The sequence below is a fragment of the Labeo rohita genome, chromosome 12, assembly GCF_022985175.1.
Source record: "Labeo rohita strain BAU-BD-2019 chromosome 12, IGBB_LRoh.1.0, whole genome shotgun sequence".
Lineage (NCBI taxonomy): Eukaryota > Metazoa > Chordata > Actinopteri > Cypriniformes > Cyprinidae > Labeo > Labeo rohita.
The window spans coordinates 18,058,278-18,077,527 of NC_066880.1; the positions used below are offsets into that span (position 1 = coordinate 18,058,278).

The window sequence follows — 19,250 nt, forward strand, 5'->3', positions numbered from 1 at the left end:
TACCTGCTTATAGTTACTATGTTAGTGTTTTGCAGTGTATTTGTTATAAGGGGAGGATTTCTTTTAATAATATAGACGACTTTATTGTAACTTGCACTAAGCAGTTTTGTATATTTAGGAGAATTGGAATATCCTAGAACATTTTGGCAAGGTATTTCTATATGTTGTTATTCAAAGAGTGGTTTAACATAGGAAGCGCTGTTACGTTTGAAAAATATATATATATTTTGTGAAAAGTTACACTAAGACTTTGTACCGTCATGTTATTTTAAACAGAGCATTATGTATTACTATGTCAAAGAGTTTGCTTCTATTTTTTCCCTCAATGCTCTAGAAAACAATAAAGATTTTTGTCTGTAAACGTATGTTTACTCAGTGAACACACACATATTTGTATATACAATATATACAACATTTATTTCAATTAAATGATATAAAATAGACAATGAATTTACCATAGAAAAATACAGATAATAAATACAAACATCAGTTTTTTTTTTTGTGCTCTGCCCTCTTATAAAACAGTCGGCACATTGTTCTGAAGCACAAGTATTGTGGGCATATTACCAGGTTAGGTTCTCAGTACTGATATTGACATTGCTAACTACACAATTTAAAAAAAAAAAAATCACCAGAGATATCCACGTTTAACATGGCCGATCATTACCTGATCATACAGTGTCACCCCGTTTACTGCAGTAAACCGGGCTTGTAGTCGGCAAGTCATTCTGACGACCACGGGTTAACGTGATGCACATGTGGTATCATTTGTCTTTCACTTTCCTTCTGACACTTTCTTATCCTCCTTTTTTTTTCCCCCCTCCCATGTGAGTTGCAAGCGCTCACTTCTCCTTCTGGCTGCTCTCTTCCCCTTTGTCCTTTATTTTCACATCTTCCTCAGATTCCCCTTCCTTCCCTCAAATGGTATTTTTTTTTAATATTCCAGCTGTCCAAAATATTCAGATACGTTTGAATCATAAATAGCAAATAATATATGGTCTTGGTTTTAAATACAAAAATACCACTACAAACAAGTCGCTCTAAAATTAGTACAAATATGACCCTCACACGTACTGAATCATATTACAAGTAATAAGGCCGTATAACCTTACCATCACTAAACTACGAACTCATTACAACAAGTAAACAAGAACAATAATTAAAACAATGACCCCAAACTAGTCAATCAAAAGTAGTATTTAGACCAATCACAGCACAATTACCTTCAAACATTATTTCGAACACAAATAAAATAGCTTTCATGTCTGTTGTTGAGCGTTTGTCTTTAATACAAACATTAAAATATATAAATGGCATGTATCAATAGATCTGCACGTTCTCTAGTCCCACGATTCATTATTATATACCATGGAGATATTCCAGCAAAACTAACCAGCTTCTGAAATGTTGGTGGTCCCACATGAAGACAAGTTGTTAGGACTATTTACCATAAAGCACAGTAATGGGCATAAATAGCATAAACGCTGTAGCTTTGTGCAGACTTATACACTTGTCATGATATTCAAGGCCACAACAACAGTACTGAGATTATTCTTGGACATTTATAAGACTGTATACACAGTCTATGTGTGTTTTATATACGTAAGTGAATCTGTAATTCCCAACTGGGACTTGTTTTTCTTCCTGTATATGTGAGTATACATGGTCTGTCTGTGTACCTATGTGTGTCTGCGCATCCATGTGGTGCCCTAGGATGCTCCTTGCTCTCTAGGGGTGTGCACCTGTTGCGGTGTCTTCACTATGGTAATGACGGAGGCTGTGTTTAGGCGGGGCGTGGTGGCCAGCAGACTGCCTCCTCCAGATTCCAAACCTCTGGCAAAGCGCTGCAGGGCAGCGAGACGAGCACCCAGCCCTTCCAGCTCCCTCCTCATGCCTGCGTTCTCGGCCCCCAGCCGCTCCACCTCTCGCTGCAGCTCCTTCTTCTGCTGCTCCAGGGCCTCACGTTGGGACACGCGCTTCACCCGGCAGCTCGCCGCGTAGCCGCGGTTTTTCAACGTGCGCCGCCTCTGCTTTAACTTCTGCACTTCCTCACGTGACAAACCGCGTAAGTGCATGTTGAGCTCGCGCACCGACAGCGACATGAGCTCACTGTCACTCAGCACTGGGACGTTCTCCCCGCATTCCCTCTTCACCTGAAATAATGGGACATAGTTATGAAGCAGCTACATCAGGGTCAAACAATTTATAAGTCAAGCATAGTTTGATGGGTTTTTAGGGTTGACTTATTACCATTGATTTTTTTTTTTAGGCCTGTAAATGTAATTTTAACCTGTTTTATGTGATTGGCACTGCTTATAAGGGCATTTTACATTCTACCTTCTATTATCTATTGAACCCCACAATAATATTAAAAATATTAGTAAGCCTAATATATAAAATCATCATTTATTAGGTACTTTCAGTTGGAAGGTGGCTGTCCTGAAACCTAATCCAGAGCTCGACAATAAGGAGTGCCCGATGGCCCGGGGCCAGCGTGAAAGTCACTCGGGGCAGTTGACGAATCTTTCAGTCTGTCTGATGTTTTTCCCTAAAGCATCTTTATATTTGTAATAAAATATTAATAATAATAAAATAATTTTTTAACAAACAAATAATATTTGAACTTCAGTTAGGCTACTAGGTTTGAATTTTCTTTGGTATGTAAACTTTTGGTGTCATATAAGCTTATTTATTAAAATAAAAGATAACGTAAGTCAAAAACAATGATAACAGCAACTGTTTAATTTTTTTGTGGTAGGGCCAGTGAAAATTTGAACCACCAGTAGAAAAAATCCTTAGCATTGAGCCTTGCTAACCCCTAAATTTTGACTTACGCAAATTATTTTTGTATATTTTTCCCATTTTTGTTTTTAAAAGTATCTTTTTTTGATTCTGTAAAAAAAGTGAAGTTCAAGATCTTTGTAAATTATGAAACTCCATGTAAAAAAAAGTGTCCCACATTTTTGTCACTATCGAAACAAAGTCGAAAAAGTCCACTGGCTGAGTCTGCATTTTAACCACACTCCTACATTTATGATCAGGAAATATTTATGTGTCACTCTCTCTCATAGCTACATGCTACTTTTATGAGTTTGAAATCAATATGATCACCTTTTTGCCTTTTACAAAGAAAAATTGGATTCAAAATACAACAAATCTAATGAATTACACTTGATATATTGTTAAAAATGTAATTATTTACCTCTGAAAAAAAAAAAAAAAAAAAAAAAAGAATGAAATAGCAAACAATATATTTATAATGTAGATGTAAGCAAAATCTTAAAAGGTCAATATAACCCTTTCTTATTAAATTATATATTACTGTGTTGCGGTAGTGACAAATGTGAGAAGAGAATAAATATTCCAAAACTTTCTGAAAATACAAAATGAGAATTAACTGCTCAATTACTAGAAATTTGGATAAACTTGGATATTTTACAATTTCAATTGCAATTGCATTTTCAATTCTGACTTTAGACTAATTCTGTCAAATAAACAATGTTTACAATCTTGCAATATTCTTGGTATGTTAAATTTACTGTAAATTAGAAAATTCACTGTAAAAATGTTTACTGGATGGAATATTGGTGCTTGTAAGTTTCTGCTCATAACTATATATGTAATTAAATTACATAATGTATACTAAAATCTGCTTTTTACCTAAATGTACTGACAACCACCTAATAATAAGATGGTAAAATAGAAAGCCCCATGATGAATAAGTACATCATAAGTGGTTTATCTATAAAACATGACCAATACTCCATATGTAAACAGTTCACAGGGCAATACATAAATACCATTAGAGTAACACACAACTCTAAAATAATACAATGAAATCTAAACTAAATAACAGAAAACACCCTAGTGATCATGACAATAATAAAATACAACCATGTGATGTTGATGTCACTTAGTGAATTAAGGGGAATTTCTTTTTTTTCCCTTACATTATGGCAATTCATAGTTTTTACCAGCAAATATACCATAAATTTGACAGTGTTTTACAGTTAAATTACATATAGTGATGTTACACTTTTTACAGTTTCTCATCATATATATCAGAACAACTTACATAGGTTTTATTGTAGTATTTTTACAGTATACTTTTATAAAAATTACCTACTTTTTTTCTTTTTTTACAGTGTGTGACAAAGTATTCAGTAAAATGATATTTACCTTCAGGGCTTTACTAGCTCTGCCGTCTGAAGTCATCGTCTGGATTTATGTGTCTCTAAAACCTGTAAATGTCAAATAAACCGATTAAGTGAAAAATGTACATGGAATAATGTGAATGTAGTCAATGTCAAAGGCCGTTTTTAGTCTCGACACAGCAAAATGAGGTTATTCACAATAGTGCAAAATTCTCGAGCGCCTTGCTTTTTGAATAATACAGATATTAAGGACTCATTCCATTAAAATGTTTTAACAAGTGACATCATTTAGAAGGCATAGAACCCTTTACATAATAACAGAATGACGTTATACAACAGAAATAAAGATCTGCTATGCAAAATGCGCAGTGATTTACTATCAGCCGATATATCTTGACTAGTTGCCATTTTTAATTACCAGCATAGTTTTTTTTTTAACAGTTCTATATAATATTTCTAAAATAAAATACTATAATAGGGTTACAGAATCAGTTGATATCTGAAGTATGTATCAGTATTTGTAAATATGTAAAGTGGAAATTTATATCGGCCACCATGCTCTCTCAGATATGGGCATCAAGCGTTACAAAAGTAAATATCGGTTGACCATTATGACCAGGTGTGTCGCGTCATAACTTTCAGCACATAATAAGGAAGTTAAAGACAGAAACTATGCGTATATTCAATATATAATATGGTTTGTGTGGTCAGCTTGCCAATACTCAGTCTTTAAGACCATTTAAAGACAATAAACCTCCAGTTCTTATTTTACTTTTTCTAAATCTAGGCTTCCCTCATCCAAAGAGCAGCCCTTTTTTCTTGCCGGTGAATCATGACTGGTTAAAGTCCAGATGAAGAAGTGAACGCTGTGCTGACCATGAGTTTCCCGTCATGCGTGGGAAGCGCGCCTATCATCCGCGAGCTGCTGCCTCAAATAACCGACCCAGCTTTTCCACAGAGTCACAGTGATTCAGCACAAGTCCTCCATTCCTGACTTAACAGCAGCTCCTTACTTTCCCTTCCCATTTCATATTTGACATCATTTGTAAAATTCCCAGTTACTTAGTCACGCCAGATATTACCACTTACATATAAACGGTTTGTATAAAACGCAAATTTAGTAAACAACAACACGGGCTGTTGTTTTCCCTGAAACGTCTTGAGCGCTCCAAAATGAGAATTACGTTACTAACAAAGCGACAATTTAATAAAAATCTTTAATTATATATAAAACATAATAAATCTCTAGAACGTACAACGTAACAATCGCTTTATTACATAAGATATTACACACTAGTTCAAACCAAACCAAGATTTTGCTGACTAGTCGTTTCTTATCGAAAACAACATACATGTTTACACGTTTTGTGTAGTTCTGAACATAATACATACAGTTATGCGAATACAAATACATAGTTTAACGGTGTGAATCGACAACATCCAAGAAGCTATTTCCTTATTACGCGTTAGCTTGTTGCTACACCTAATGTTAACATCGTGATATAAACATGCTGTTCGCCCTCCCAAAGACTAATACTATTAAAAATGTATAAAATATGACTCTAAATGATCTTTATATAACAATCTAAAGCATTACAGTATCAGTAGTGTTGATATTACGTTAAAACAAACACTGAGTGCATGTACAGCAGATTACGTTAGCTAACACCCCTCTGTTTCCTTAGTGTAAACAAATGTTGAAAGGAGAAAAAATAGAAAATCTTGCCTGGTTTTGATTTCTCTTCTTTGCTGATTTCACACGAAGCTGAAAACGGATCAGTCCACGATTCTCACCGCTGGTTCGGTATTTCGACTGACATACGTTATGGCAGCACGGCCCGTGTTTAGACGGACTGGAGAGCTAAACGCCTTTTTCCCGGAATCAGTCTACCATCAGCGGGTTGGATCCTTTCATTCATAAAAAACACACACACGATGACTCAAGGCTTTAAGAATGAGGGCGGGACCTCCTCACACACAAAAATATCAGTCAACAACCTTGTGAAACTTCTTTTTATTAACCCATTTTATCCCACCGACATTTATAGTTAAGTCTATAAGGCCTAAAAGAGCTGATTATGTGCTTTACACATAGCTGTCAACTAGGCCTGTAAACGAAAGTGTAGACTGATGTAAACATGTTTACATGGCTGGTGTAGTACATGTACACAGCCATTTTTTTCCCAATGATTAAAAATGATCATCCAGAACGAGTATAAATGTGTCCAAAGACAATAACTGTCTGTCTAATAGACTGTAAGTCTTTAATTTTACGTTTTAGTACATGCTATTCATTTTTAAGTGGGGTTGATTAGGGTAATGTGTCAAATTTAGTTTTGACTTATCATATTTCCATGCATATAAAGTCAAAACAATAAATCAAATTATCTTGTTTCATGCTCAAATCTGGGTCACATGTTTTGGGTTAGAAATAGTTACATTTTTACCAAGAAAACTTCACAAATGATTATTAATGTTTTATTGAATTAACAGGATTTTTTTTTATGTTTTTTTAAAGGAGTATCTTTTGCTCACCAAGCCTGCATTTACATGATCCAAAATACAACAAAAGCAGCAATATTGTGAAATATTTGTACTATTAGAATAAATGCTTTCTATCTGAATATATTTTAAAATGTAATTTATTCCTGTGTTCAAAGCTAAATTTTTAGCATCATTACTCCAGTCCTTAGTGTCACATGATCCTTCAGAAATCATTCTAATATGCCGATTCACTGTTCAAGATACATTTATTATTATTATCAATATTTAAAACAGTTGACTACATTTTTTTTTCAGGATTCTTTGATGAATAGAAAGTTTTGTTTGTTTTTGTTTGTTTGTTTTGTGAAGAAATTATAGAAATTAATACCTTAATTTAGCATGGATGCTTTAAAATGTTACAAACGATTTTTATTTTAGATGATTGCTGTTCTTCTGAACATTCTATTCATCAAAAAAAAAAGAAGAAAAAAATTATACTCAGCTATTTTATATAATATTAGTAATAAATGTTTTTGAGCAGCAAATCAGAATATTAGAATGATTTCTGAAGGATCTATTAGTGGAGTAATGATGCTAAAAAAATCAGTGTTGAAATCACAGGAATAAATTACATTTTAAATATATTCAAATAGAAAACTGTTATTTTAAATTGTAAAAATATTTTACAATATTACTGCTTTTGTTGTATTTTGCATCAAATAAATCCAGGCTTGGTGAGCAAAAGAGACTTCTTTAAAAAAAACATTAAAAACTTTTGACTGGTAGTGTACATAACAGAAATAATCTACTATTTAAAATAATTCATTAGAAATGTGTCAGATTTCTGGCAGCAACGAATATTAATAACCATGTAAGGAAGTCTAAAATGCAAAATAATTTCATAAACTATTTAAAAAAAAGATGGAACATGGAATGTCTTTAAAACGGTGAGAATATGGAACATGTATTTTCAAAAGCATTTATTAAGCAAAATTTGTTAAATGTTTTGTTAAAATGCTTCATAATAGAAATAAGCAGTCCTTGCCAGTCATGGAGTCATCATTGTTCAGGATCTCATTGTTTAATGTTGTAAAAGAAGAGATAAAAGCGCTGAAACATTAGTCAGTGTCCCACATTACACAAATCCACCCTGTGTTGTATAAATTCAACACTTAAATTCACTTAAATGTTTCAATTTAATATGTTTTCAGATAAATATATAATTGTGTCCATGTAATTGTGTTATGCCACTTAAATTTGTAAATTAAAATGGTTCAATGAAGTGTTTAAAAACTTAAAATTTATGAAAAGACAATGTCTCTGTCAAAGCTCCATAAAAGGAAGCCATATGTAAAACACAATTCATAGCTGCCACTTTTTATAAATAATATTTTAAGGCTATTAAGGTAAGCTGCTTTTTCTCGTATATGACATGTATTTGATCACATTTATGATTATTGGGGAACACTCTTATTTTAAATTAGTAACTAATAAATAATAACTTTATTTACTTTAAACTTGTTTATTTTCCCCTCCAATAGTAATACAAGTGTACACTAAATTTAACTACAAATAGTTTCCCATCAGTTACAACTGTGACCAAAAATAAAACACATGCTTTTACTAACTTAAAAACTTTTAAGAAAAGACATTCAGCTTGTTCCAAGTATTCTATGCAATAAATAAATATTTAATAAAATAAAAATAGAATAATAAAATAAACAATCTTGATTCGAAACAGCTGTCTGAAACTCCCACAGTAGCCGCATTTTCTGTTTTTTATGAAGTGACGTAAATATGTACGTAATTTGGGTTCCTCCTTCACTTAAAATGAATAAAAGCAATCTTCCACTATTTCATCATCCAGTAGTACGCAATCCCCATCTGCAGTAAGACCTCCCTGTCGATAGGTGTCCTAATATGTCTTTGTGCTTCCTTACAAGGAACCGGGGAAGTAAATCCGTCTCACATGTAACCCAAGTGACCTCAGGTTTCAATGCGTGCTCTTTGGTTCTAAGTCATTGTGAAGCTGTAAACACCACCGAGGTATTTTATAATATAACGTTTATAGCTAAAAGCGACTAGCGTCGTATTTTAAATGGCTACGATCCAGGAGCTCTCTCCAGAGTCTGGGCGTGTGGAGACACGACCCGAAGACGAGATTGAGGGTGATGATGAGGATGAAGAGGTACTTGACTGCTTCTACAATTTTGCTTGACCTTATGAAATTGTGAAGATAATGTAAGGAAACAGCCTAAAGTTATTAGCTCGTTTGGTCCGTGTATACCCAGTATTAGCCATGCTGGCTAAACCTGGGATAAAATGAATGCTTTTTAAAATGTTTGGGTATTTGTCTCACGTTTTTTATTTTATCATATTTCAAAGACTTGTTCTGCACAGGTGACGACATTTCATCTTAACTTTGCTCTTCACAAGTGTCACTTGAATAATTGTCTCTACTAAATAATTAGAAATTTATATAATAATTAATTTTAATATCTTAATTTTTCACATACACAAAGTATATCACATTTTAACATTGCACAATGTTAACAGAACCAGTTGTCAAATGCAGTGTACCTGCTTACCTGCACACGAGGTATAAGGTTTTCCATTGAGTCCTAAGACATTTTGACTTCTGTCCCATGACTGGTGGTGTTAAGTTTAGAGACTTAATATTCTGACATGGCTCCTGTTTTTTTCCATTCTCTTCCAGTTGGATGAAACACTGTTGGAGAGGTTGTGGGGTCTCACAGAGATGTTTCCAGATTCACTGCGATCAGCAGCTGAAGTATCCGCACAGTGTTCGCTATCTGTAGCCAAAAAACTGTACAGGTAGGGTGCTGGCATTTGTATCTTCCACTTAAAAGGAAAGTTGATCCAAAAATAAAAATTCTGTAATTAATTACTCACCTCATGTCGTTTTAAACCTGTAATAACTTAGTTCGTTTTTGGAAGACAAATTAAGGTATTTTTAATAAAATCCTAGAGCTCTTTGGCCCTCCATAGACAGCAAGGGTCCTACCACGTTCAAGGTCCAGAAAGGTACCAAGAACATCGTTAAAATATTTCATGTGACATCAGTGGTTCAACCGTGATTTTACGAAGCTATGAGAATACTTTTTGTTGCGCAAAAAATTAAAATAACAACTACTGCGACGCAACTCTCTGATTTCATCAGAAATATTTGAATCTGTGTTTTGAAGCCGAAGGTCTTACGTGTTTGGAACCACATGAGATTGAGTAATTAATGACAAAATTATCATTTTTAGGTGAACTACCCCCTTTAAAACCATCCTGTCACATTAACGCTAGGAATGAGCTATGCATTTAAGTATAATTTTTTTTTTTATATAATGCTTTCTTGTAGTTTTTCCCGCTCAGCTCTATGGGTTGGTACTACTTCCTTTATGATTCTGGTTCTGCCGGTTGTCTTTGAGACTGAGAGGTTACAGCTGGAACAGCAACAACTACAACAGCAGAGACAGGTAAGTAGCACTAAAATCCTGCATAAATATGCAGTATCATACCCACCTGAATAGGGATGAGCTGTATGACCAAAATCTTCTATAACAGTATGAATAATGTTACATCAAAAGATTATGAATACAAATAAAAGAGTCTTATGGAATCTCTGCAAAGACAGCATCACATTATGTAACGAATGTGTTTGAAACAAACTCAAAATAGTACTAATGATACAATAAAATAGGTTGTTTGGACCCTAAATTTGATTGGATGAGTCATATTCAAAGCTATGGGTTTTAGAAGTAAAATTCCTGTTCGTTTTCTCCTTAAAGTGCCCAGGAAATTTTGCCTTTTAGTATGAATATGTTAGCCTTAAGGTTATCTATAAGGTGGTGTGCTCCATAACAAAAGAAAAAATTAGCTTTTACAAGATATAAGCATTCAAAACTTACATTCTCTCACTTTCGCCAATATGGATTAACTATTTTGATAACATCACCGTGCATGTCACCCTGCATCTCTAGAATCTGACGCGTCCCGCTCCCTACACTATAAATAGACACTAAAGCTGTGGCTGAAATCACTTGTTTACAGAAGGAAATCACGGTCACTTGTTCACAGAATTTTGGGTGCAAAAGCCTCTTAAGTCAGTCTGAAATTTTTCTTTAAAATAAGCATTTATATCAGGCTCCTATGTATAGGTTTCTACCTAAGGACCGGTACTTCTGATCGGGCTGAGGCTGGGATTTAGCGAGTTTGAAGTGAAAGTATTTGATGGACATATACTATGTGTCGAGAGCATTGACTCTGTATCATTATCTCATTTTTGACCGAGATGGCTTTCAGAGGGTTTTGCGTCTGAACACTTCACGTGCTTTCAATTGGGGCAAATAAAGTTTGATTTTGTGCTGTTTCACATGAACTGTCGCAGTGCACACACACAGTCTGCTGTAGTCCAGAGACACGGTAGCATGGAATGGCTCATATGCGAATCGGTGCAGACCACAAAATATATATTGGACCAATTTGAATTCTGCACAGAATGTTATATTTTATAGCGATATGGATGAGATTGTGGCTGTCATACGCTATCAAATGCAGCTTCACCGAGCTCAGTGGCACTGGTCCAAGCTGTGATATAAACAGAATGCTATTGGCTGTTTAAAAAAAAGGGGATGGGGCTTATTGATATGTCCCATGCTGTCTTCCTGTTCGGTTAAAATTACGTCAGTACAGAATAATGGTGCTTGTTTCAAAGCACTTCAGTGGACCTTTAAGAAAATGTCTTTTTTTCCAGTAACTTATACACCTTTAAAGGTCTACAGAACTGGAATAGGAAGAGAAGTTGGGACATATCAAGCAGTCCCGTCCCCTTTTTTAAATGGCAATAGTGTTTTCTTTATATTAGCTTGGGCCAGAGCCATTGAGCTTGGTAAAGCCGCCTATGACAGCCACAATGTCATCCATATCCCAATAAAATATAGCTTTCTGTGTAGAGTTCACACTTATGATTTACTCCGTGCTATCGTGTCTCTGGACTGGAGCAGACCGTGTACGCACTGTGGCGGTTCATGTGACATAGCGCAAAACCAACCTTTTTTCGCCCTAATGGAAAGCCTATTTACACTGTGAATCATTCCCTATCCCCTACTAGAGCACTGTTTTCATAAAGAAAATACTAATTCTGTGAGCAAGTGACCGATTTCAGCCACAGCTTCAGCATCTATTTATAGTGTAGGGGGTGGGGCGCATCAAATTCTAGAGAGCATTTGATTGGACAGAAATTTGATGAGAAGCTAAGTGGAGGGTGATAAAAATCATTGATCCATATTGGCAGAAGTTAGAGACTGATAGTTTTGAATGCTAATAACTTATAAATGCAAATTTTGTTATTGTTTTGGAACACGCTAGCTTATAGATAACCTTAAGTTTAACATATTCAAAATAAAATCCAAAAACCTCCATTTTGATTTCAAGGAGACTTTAAATTTACTTTAAGCTATGAGTTTTTTAATCAAAGAAACATGAATTTGTTAAAGCCATCAACCTACATTATTTCAAAGGAATTCCTAGTGGAAAACTACATTACCCATGATTCTGCTTAGATTTCTACCAATCAGAGAAACATGAAAAGCAAAAGAGCTGTACACTGACATAAAACACTACGAATTACTTATTCCATTGTTTTTAAATTGTATATTTGCAGTGCATTGTAGTTCTTTCGTACACAGTACGTCTTCTTGTCTGATTTTCAGATGCTTTTTTGCCTCATATCAGAGTGTGTACTATTGTGATTTACCATATTTAAAAGCATGCATTTTATATGTATTTTTCATTGAAATCTGGATTCATTTCTCATTTCTTCTGTAATTTTTCTGCTTTTAATAGATTTTGTTGGGTCCAAATGCTGGCATGTCTGGAGGAATGCCTGGAATGATGCCTCCTGCTCCTGGGAAGCTGTGATGATGTATATAATGTAACATCCATTAGCTGTAGAAGAAGAAGGGGAAAGAGAGAGGGAGCGGGAACAGGAGAATGATGTGACAAGATGCTATGGTTGGTCAACATCAAGAAGTCGTTACCCTGTATAGTTTCTGTGTAGTCATCAGTGGAGACCTTGATGACTTTTTATGAACTTCCCTCTCTCTCTGCCTTTCTACCAGAAACATTCTGCATAGACTGTCGTCCAAGCTCTGATCTTTTACTTTTTTATTATAGCTATTCAATTAACATTTCTTTCAGAAAGAAACTATAGCAGCTGTTGGGGAATATTTTGACTGTGTTGTGGGTGCATTGTATTTTTAAGAGAGGTGCAATGTTGGCCATTGTAATGCCGGATCAACAAAATCTGTAGTATTTATGAGGGCACACAAGGCCAATATTGATTGTGAAATTTTCTCTGTCTACAAATTATGGTTATTTCTGATTAAAATTAAAAAAGTGGTTCTCTACCAACAGTGTCTTTTACAGGTAGAACTAATATCATGCAAAGCTTCTGCAATGTTATTCCTCAGACAAAAGCCATACAGTTTGCAGAACCATTGTGAAATGTTTAAGAAAGAATGTTTCAAAACATTGTACTTTCAAAAGTGAATAATTATGTTTGCTCCACCTGACCGGAATAAAAACAGGTCCTCCTCTGTCCTTGTACTTTGTGTTTACTTTATATCGGATAATGACTAAATTGAGTTTTTCTCATGCTTAAGTGATATAGAAAAGAAGAGCCAGAACTGGTTAAGTAGGCCTCAGAAATTAATGCAAAATAAAAGTTATATTTAGTTGGACACCAGTAATGATTCAACTCAAAGTAGCTATTTTTCTTTACCTAATCCTAACGTCAACAGCCAGTTAATAAGGAATAAAATAACACCCAGACAAAACTATTTCCTCATAAAAATACTTTTGTGCCCTTTTCCAATTTTCATAGATGGAATGACGTCACAAAAATAAATAATGCCAGTTTAAAAGGCCTATATTTAAAAAAAAAAAAAGAGATGCAGAAATATTTTAAGATTATCTCACCGTTTGGTTAGATTATCATAGTTTTCTGGAGAATAAAAAAATGAAATATTTGGGGTAAATTGTAGACGGCATTAAAGGGATTTGAAATCTTTAAAAATGAAGGCATGGTAAAACTATTTTCAAAACTGTTTTGACAGAAAAAGATGGAAAAGTAAACCGTTTTAATACAATTCTGCAACGGTGTCCGTAGTCTGTTGCCTAGGGCTGTAAAAATACAATTTTTTACATTTACATGTCGGTTTTGGGTAAACCAGAGAAAAACAAAACCACGTAGATAAATTTCATATATTTATTGTAGTTTAAAAATCACAACTATTAAAAAAGCTGAAATTTAATATGTGTGATATTCATTACAGCTGTCAGAGCGCGTGACAGATAAGCGCGCTCAAGTGTCATTTAGCGCGAAATCTGTTTTCTGTCAGCTTTCTGTGAGAGATAAACGTGAGGTAAAATGTCGTTTATGTTATTTTATTTTTATCAAAATAATTATTTTACACCTTTACGACGAACATGACACTAACTGTTAATATGACCGCTACAACCAGCGTAAAGATAAACTCTTCTGAAACATACAGCTAACGTTAACGTAGTTATCAGGCAGCTGATAAAAATATAAGCCAAATGTAAAGATTTGTTAACTGGCACCCGAAATGTATTTTATTGTAAACTCAATTTTTTAAAACACATCCGTAGTATGAAGGCTTTAGAGGACCAGGCTTTGGAGGATGAGTCGGGGTACCAAGAAGATGAGGTGATTTACATTCATTTCTACGTGCCAGCCAATACAATTTCAAACGTGTTAGTGAGGACTTGTGTTTATACCTGTTTCAAAGTGCATTTAAGGAAAATATGAAACTTTTAAATTAGAATTTCATTTTTTAAAACTTGTTTATGTTGTGTATAACATCATGACAAAAATGTCCTATACATTCCCCTCTTAGGAATCCTTTTTTCAAGACATTGAGCTCTTACAAAAGCATGGAATTGTAAGTAATAATGTTATTATGAAGTTATTACAGGTATGAAAATGTCATCATGACAGTGACTCTGATTCATATTCCTCTCTCTTAAGAACATGGCAGACATTAAGAAACTGAAGTCTGTAGGCATTTGTACCGTGAAAGGCATCCAAATGACCACACGCCGGGCTCTCTGTAATGTAAAGGGACTGTCTGAAGCTAAAGTCGACAAAATAAAGGAAGCCGCTGGAAAATTGCTGGTAATTTGATGGGACTTCCTGGAATTAGGAGATTGAATTTATGTATTGTACATTCATTATATTTCGTCTTCTTGTATGCAGATATGTGGATTTCAGACAGCATCTGAATACAGTATTAAAAGGAAGCAAGTGTTTCACATCACAACAGGCAGTTTGGAGTTTGAGTAAGAAAATGTAGCCTTGAAATACAAAGCCCCACAGACGATGTGGAGGAAACAACTAGATATTGAAGGATAGAATTAATAAAACACAGCCACAAAATAAGTTGTGGGAAGTGGGAACAAATTCTTAATCCATATTTCCTATGTCACCTATGGGGTTTGACTGAAGAATGGTTTAACATTTTGTCTGAAAGTCAAATGAAAGCAGAAATGCTTTATTCATATTTTGTTTAGCAAACTTCTTGGAGGAGGTGTGGAGAGTATGGCCATTACTGAGGCATTTGGTGGTAAGGTGTTGTTATGATTACAAACCAAAATTATATGTTATGCATTTTCTGTACTTTTGTTCTGCCAAAATGACATGTTTTTATAAATCATTTCCCATCCCTTATTCAGAATTTAGAACTGGAAAAACTCAACTCTCTCATACACTGTGTGGTAAGGCAAAAATGGATCCTGCGGAAATGTTAAATGTGGAATTTAAGTCATTTTAAATCATTAACGTCACTCCATTTCTCTTTTTCTCAAGTAACCGCTCAGCTTCCTGGTGAATATGGGTACACAGGAGGAAAGGTCATCTTCATCGATTCTGAAAACACCTTGTATCATTACTGCATTTGCTTGCTTTGTGTGACATTTATTTTGACTAAACCTATTCAGTATGGAGAAACCATATTGAACTCTTTTCTCCTTAATAATTGTGAACATCAGTCGGCCGGAGAGGCTGAAGGACATAGCTGACAGATTCAATGTGGATCATGAAGCTGTACTGGATAATGTGCTGTATGCACGTGCATATACAAGTAAGAACTGCCCTCTCAGAACTTTTTTACGTAAGTTTTAAAATGTTGTTTTACTTTGGAGTCTACCACACCAGCCAGTGAGATTCCAAAAAGTGTTTTTTTTTCTGTCTGTCATTCACAGGTGAGCATCAGATGGAACTGTTAGACTTTGTTGCAGCCAAGTTTCATGAAGAAGGAGGTGTCTTTAAGCTTCTGGTAAGATATAAAAAAGACATTTTTAAGGATTAGATTTTTAGAATCGATTTTACTTGGCCCTCGACAATAAATTTTCCACAGATAATAGACTCAATCATGGCTCTGTTCCGGGTGGACTTCTCTGGAAGAGGTGAGCTGGCTGAGAGACAGCAGAAGCTTGCACAGATGCTCTCCAGACTGCAGAAAATCTCTGAAGGTCTGTAAAATCATCTTCTATGCTAATAAGATAAAAGACTGCTCGTATAATGGACCTGACAATTAAAAACTGATGGTAGTCAGTCTTATCTTTAGTTAAATAAGCTCATGATTTTGACATGTGAATTTCATTTTCTGACCTTTACTTAATTAGTAATATCTGTCATTTGTTGGATATAGAGTACAACGTTGCAGTGTTTGTTACCAACCAGATGACTGCAGATCCAGGAGCTGGAATGACGTAAGCAGGAACACAAAACAAATCGGAAGGAGAATGCTGGGGAATTTTAAACTGATTATTATGATTTTAGATTTCAAGCGGATCCCAAAAAGCCTATTGGAGGGCACATACTGGCACATGCTTCCACAACACGCATCAGCCTGAGGAAAGGACGTGCTGAATTGAGAATTGCCAAAATTTTTGATAGGTAATTTCAAGATTTTCTCAGTAACACTTTACAATAAAGTCCCATTACTTAACATTAAAGAGATAGTCGTGTCTCTGCAAATCCGTAAGACCTAGAGGCTTTTATGTGTCCACTTAATTCCAAAAAGCTGAGGTCGGACCTGAGACTCAACACGGGTCGGGTTCAGTATTATTGGCCTTGGGCCTCGGGTAATCAAAATAAATGTGCTTTTTCTAAATGGACCCGAATTCTTTTAAACTATTCCGTATCGGGTCAGATTTGGGTCTAATTTGATTGGTCTGTCTCAGGTTGGGTTTTTTATTTAAATGTAATATTTTATGCACGTCGGGTTCGGGTAAGAAGTGATTCGGGTCGATTCCTGTCGTGTACGGATTTTAGGAGAAGACCTCTAGTAAGACTTTCGTTCAACCTCAGAACAAAAAATTAAGATATTTTTGTTGAAATCCAAGGGCTTTCTGACCCTCCATATACAGTAATGTAACTAAAGTGTTCCCAGGCCAGAAATGTAGTAAGGACATCGGTAAAACAGTCCATCAGTGCTTCAACTGTAATTTTACAAAGCAACGAGAATAACTCACTAAAGGGATAGTTCACCCAGAAATTAAAATTAGCTCACCCCCCAGGTATCCTACGTGTATATGACTTCCTTCTTTCAGACGAATCTGATCGGGGCTATATTAAAATTTATCCTGACACTTCCAAGCTTTAGAATGGCAATAGGTGGGTGTTTCTCTTCATCAGTCCAAAACAAGTCCAATAAAGTGCACCCATCCATAATAAGAAGTGCCTCACACAGCTCCGGGGGGTGAATAAAGGCCTCCTGTAGTGAATCGATGCGGTTTTGTAAGAAAAATATTCACATCCACTTTAGCAAAGCAAAACAAAAAGTATTACATCATCCGCCCGAAGGGCTTCCGTGTATGACCAGTTGGAGCAAGCTAGATTAAAGTGATTATAACGTTTTAGATATGGATATTTTTCTTACAAAAACGCATTGATTTGCTACAGGAGGCCTTTTAATATAACTCATAAGATTGGATTCACCTGAAAGAAGGAAGTCATATACACCTAGGATGCCTGGAGGGTGAGTAAATAATAATGGGCTAATTTTAATTTTTGGGTGCACTATCCCTTGAATGGCGGAGGACATGACTTGGAAGTGAAGAACTGTTGAATAAAGTCATTATTTTTGTTTTCTTTGCACACAAAAAGTATTCTTGTAGCTTCGTAAAATTACGGCTGAACCACTGATGTCACATGGACTGTTTTACTGATGTCCTTACTACGTTTCTGGGCCTGGAAACATTTCAGTTACATTGCTGTCTGTGCAGAGTCAGAAAGTTCTCGGATATCATCAAAAATATTTTAACGTGTTCTGAAGATGAACAAAGGTCTTATTGGTTTGAAAAGACATGAGGGTGAGTAATTAATGACAGAATTTTCATTTTTGGGTGAACTATCCCTTTAAGTAATGCGTTAACTGACAATGAGATTTACATTTGTTACAGTATTTATTAGTCTGTTAATGTTAATAAAAATATAATTTATTCATTGTTAGTTCACGGTCCATTAAATAATATTTACAAATGCAACTTGAAAAGTATTTTTGTTATTACATTGTTAGTTCATGTTAACTAATGTAGTTAACTAATGCTAACTAATGGAACCTTACCAATGTACACTTACCATTTTCTCAAGAACACATACAATGCACAATGGACTCTTTTTACAAGAATGTGATGACGCGTTTTATCATCACCATCGTAAATCCTCTAAAAATTTTATATTTTGATTTAAAAAAATGTATGTGCATTTAACACTATAATTTGTATTATATCACCTTTGCATTAAATTACAAAAAAATAGTTAATGCTAATGCAAGGTTGCTTCTAATGTCTGTGGGAAGGACAGTAAATTTGACATAGTTTTCTCTTTCTCCATTTTTTTTTCCTTTTTTTGAAAGTCGTGAAAACACTGTCGAGTTTTTCTTTTGCTATTTGAGTAAATGGGAATGCAAAAAATATATTTGTGGTACTCTCCCATTCACTGCTCTCAAAGTTAACCCAACTATGACAACTTCCGCTGATTAGAAATCCGGAAATGTGAAAAAGGTCCATTTATCCGTACATTAACACTGTTATATAAATATACTTGTATATTTAGACAGTTATAGTATATAATTGTCTTTGAATGAAATGCTTGCATCAACAAAACCTCTGCTTTTCTACAGCCCAGACATGCCGGAAAATGAGGCAACTTTTGCCATCACAGCTGGAGGAATAACAGATGCCAAAGACTAGGAAAACATGTTACATAGCAGTTTCCCAATCACTAATGTCTCCAGTTTGTTCATGATGGAATCTGTTCCAGTTGAACCAGTTGTACCTATTTATATACGTTTATCTATCTGTTCATGCATTGTATTTAAACTTTGTTTATACACTACACATCTATTTATATATTGTGTAATTTGAACGGTACAGTATTGTTTATTGATGCAAAGATATTTGAATTAAATTAAATTACATAAAACGGCAGAATAAAAACTATCGCTGATTAGTAACATATTTAATGCTTATAATTTGCCTTTTTGAACGTTGCACTTGTAGCTTTACCACAAT

At 34.8% G+C, this 19,250-nt stretch overlaps 3 protein-coding genes across 3 annotated transcripts; 2 read left to right on the top strand and 1 right to left on the bottom strand.

The window, feature by feature from the left end:
- Positions 1–398: 398 nt before the first annotated feature.
- On the bottom strand, positions 399–6,096 carry maff (v-maf avian musculoaponeurotic fibrosarcoma oncogene homolog F). The gene is made up of 3 exons (XM_051124062.1): positions 5,881–6,096; positions 4,180–4,241; positions 399–2,153 (listed from the first exon to the last, which is right to left on the bottom strand). Exons 2-3 carry the CDS (start codon positions 4,213–4,215, stop codon positions 1,710–1,712), a joined length of 480 nt encoding a protein of 159 aa, XP_050980019.1. The 5' UTR covers positions 4,216–4,241; positions 5,881–6,096; the 3' UTR covers positions 399–1,709.
- A 2,469-nt stretch (positions 6,097–8,565) lies between these two features.
- tomm22 (translocase of outer mitochondrial membrane 22 homolog (yeast)) lies at positions 8,566–13,246 on the top strand. The gene is made up of 4 exons (XM_051125118.1): positions 8,566–8,826; positions 9,355–9,473; positions 10,009–10,126; positions 12,495–13,246. Exons 1-4 carry the CDS (start codon positions 8,737–8,739, stop codon positions 12,567–12,569), a joined length of 402 nt encoding a protein of 133 aa, XP_050981075.1. The 5' UTR covers positions 8,566–8,736; the 3' UTR covers positions 12,570–13,246.
- Positions 13,247–14,030: 784 nt separating this feature from the next.
- Positions 14,031–19,099, top strand: dmc1 (DNA meiotic recombinase 1). The gene is made up of 14 exons (XM_051124664.1): positions 14,031–14,074; positions 14,322–14,379; positions 14,570–14,614; positions 14,701–14,847; positions 14,929–15,011; positions 15,243–15,295; positions 15,405–15,446; positions 15,538–15,610; positions 15,720–15,811; positions 15,933–16,006; positions 16,088–16,202; positions 16,382–16,442; positions 16,513–16,629; positions 18,860–19,099. Exons 2-14 carry the CDS (start codon positions 14,323–14,325, stop codon positions 18,927–18,929), a joined length of 1,029 nt encoding a protein of 342 aa, XP_050980621.1. The 5' UTR covers positions 14,031–14,074; position 14,322; the 3' UTR covers positions 18,930–19,099.
- The last annotated feature ends 151 nt before the right edge of the window (positions 19,100–19,250 follow it).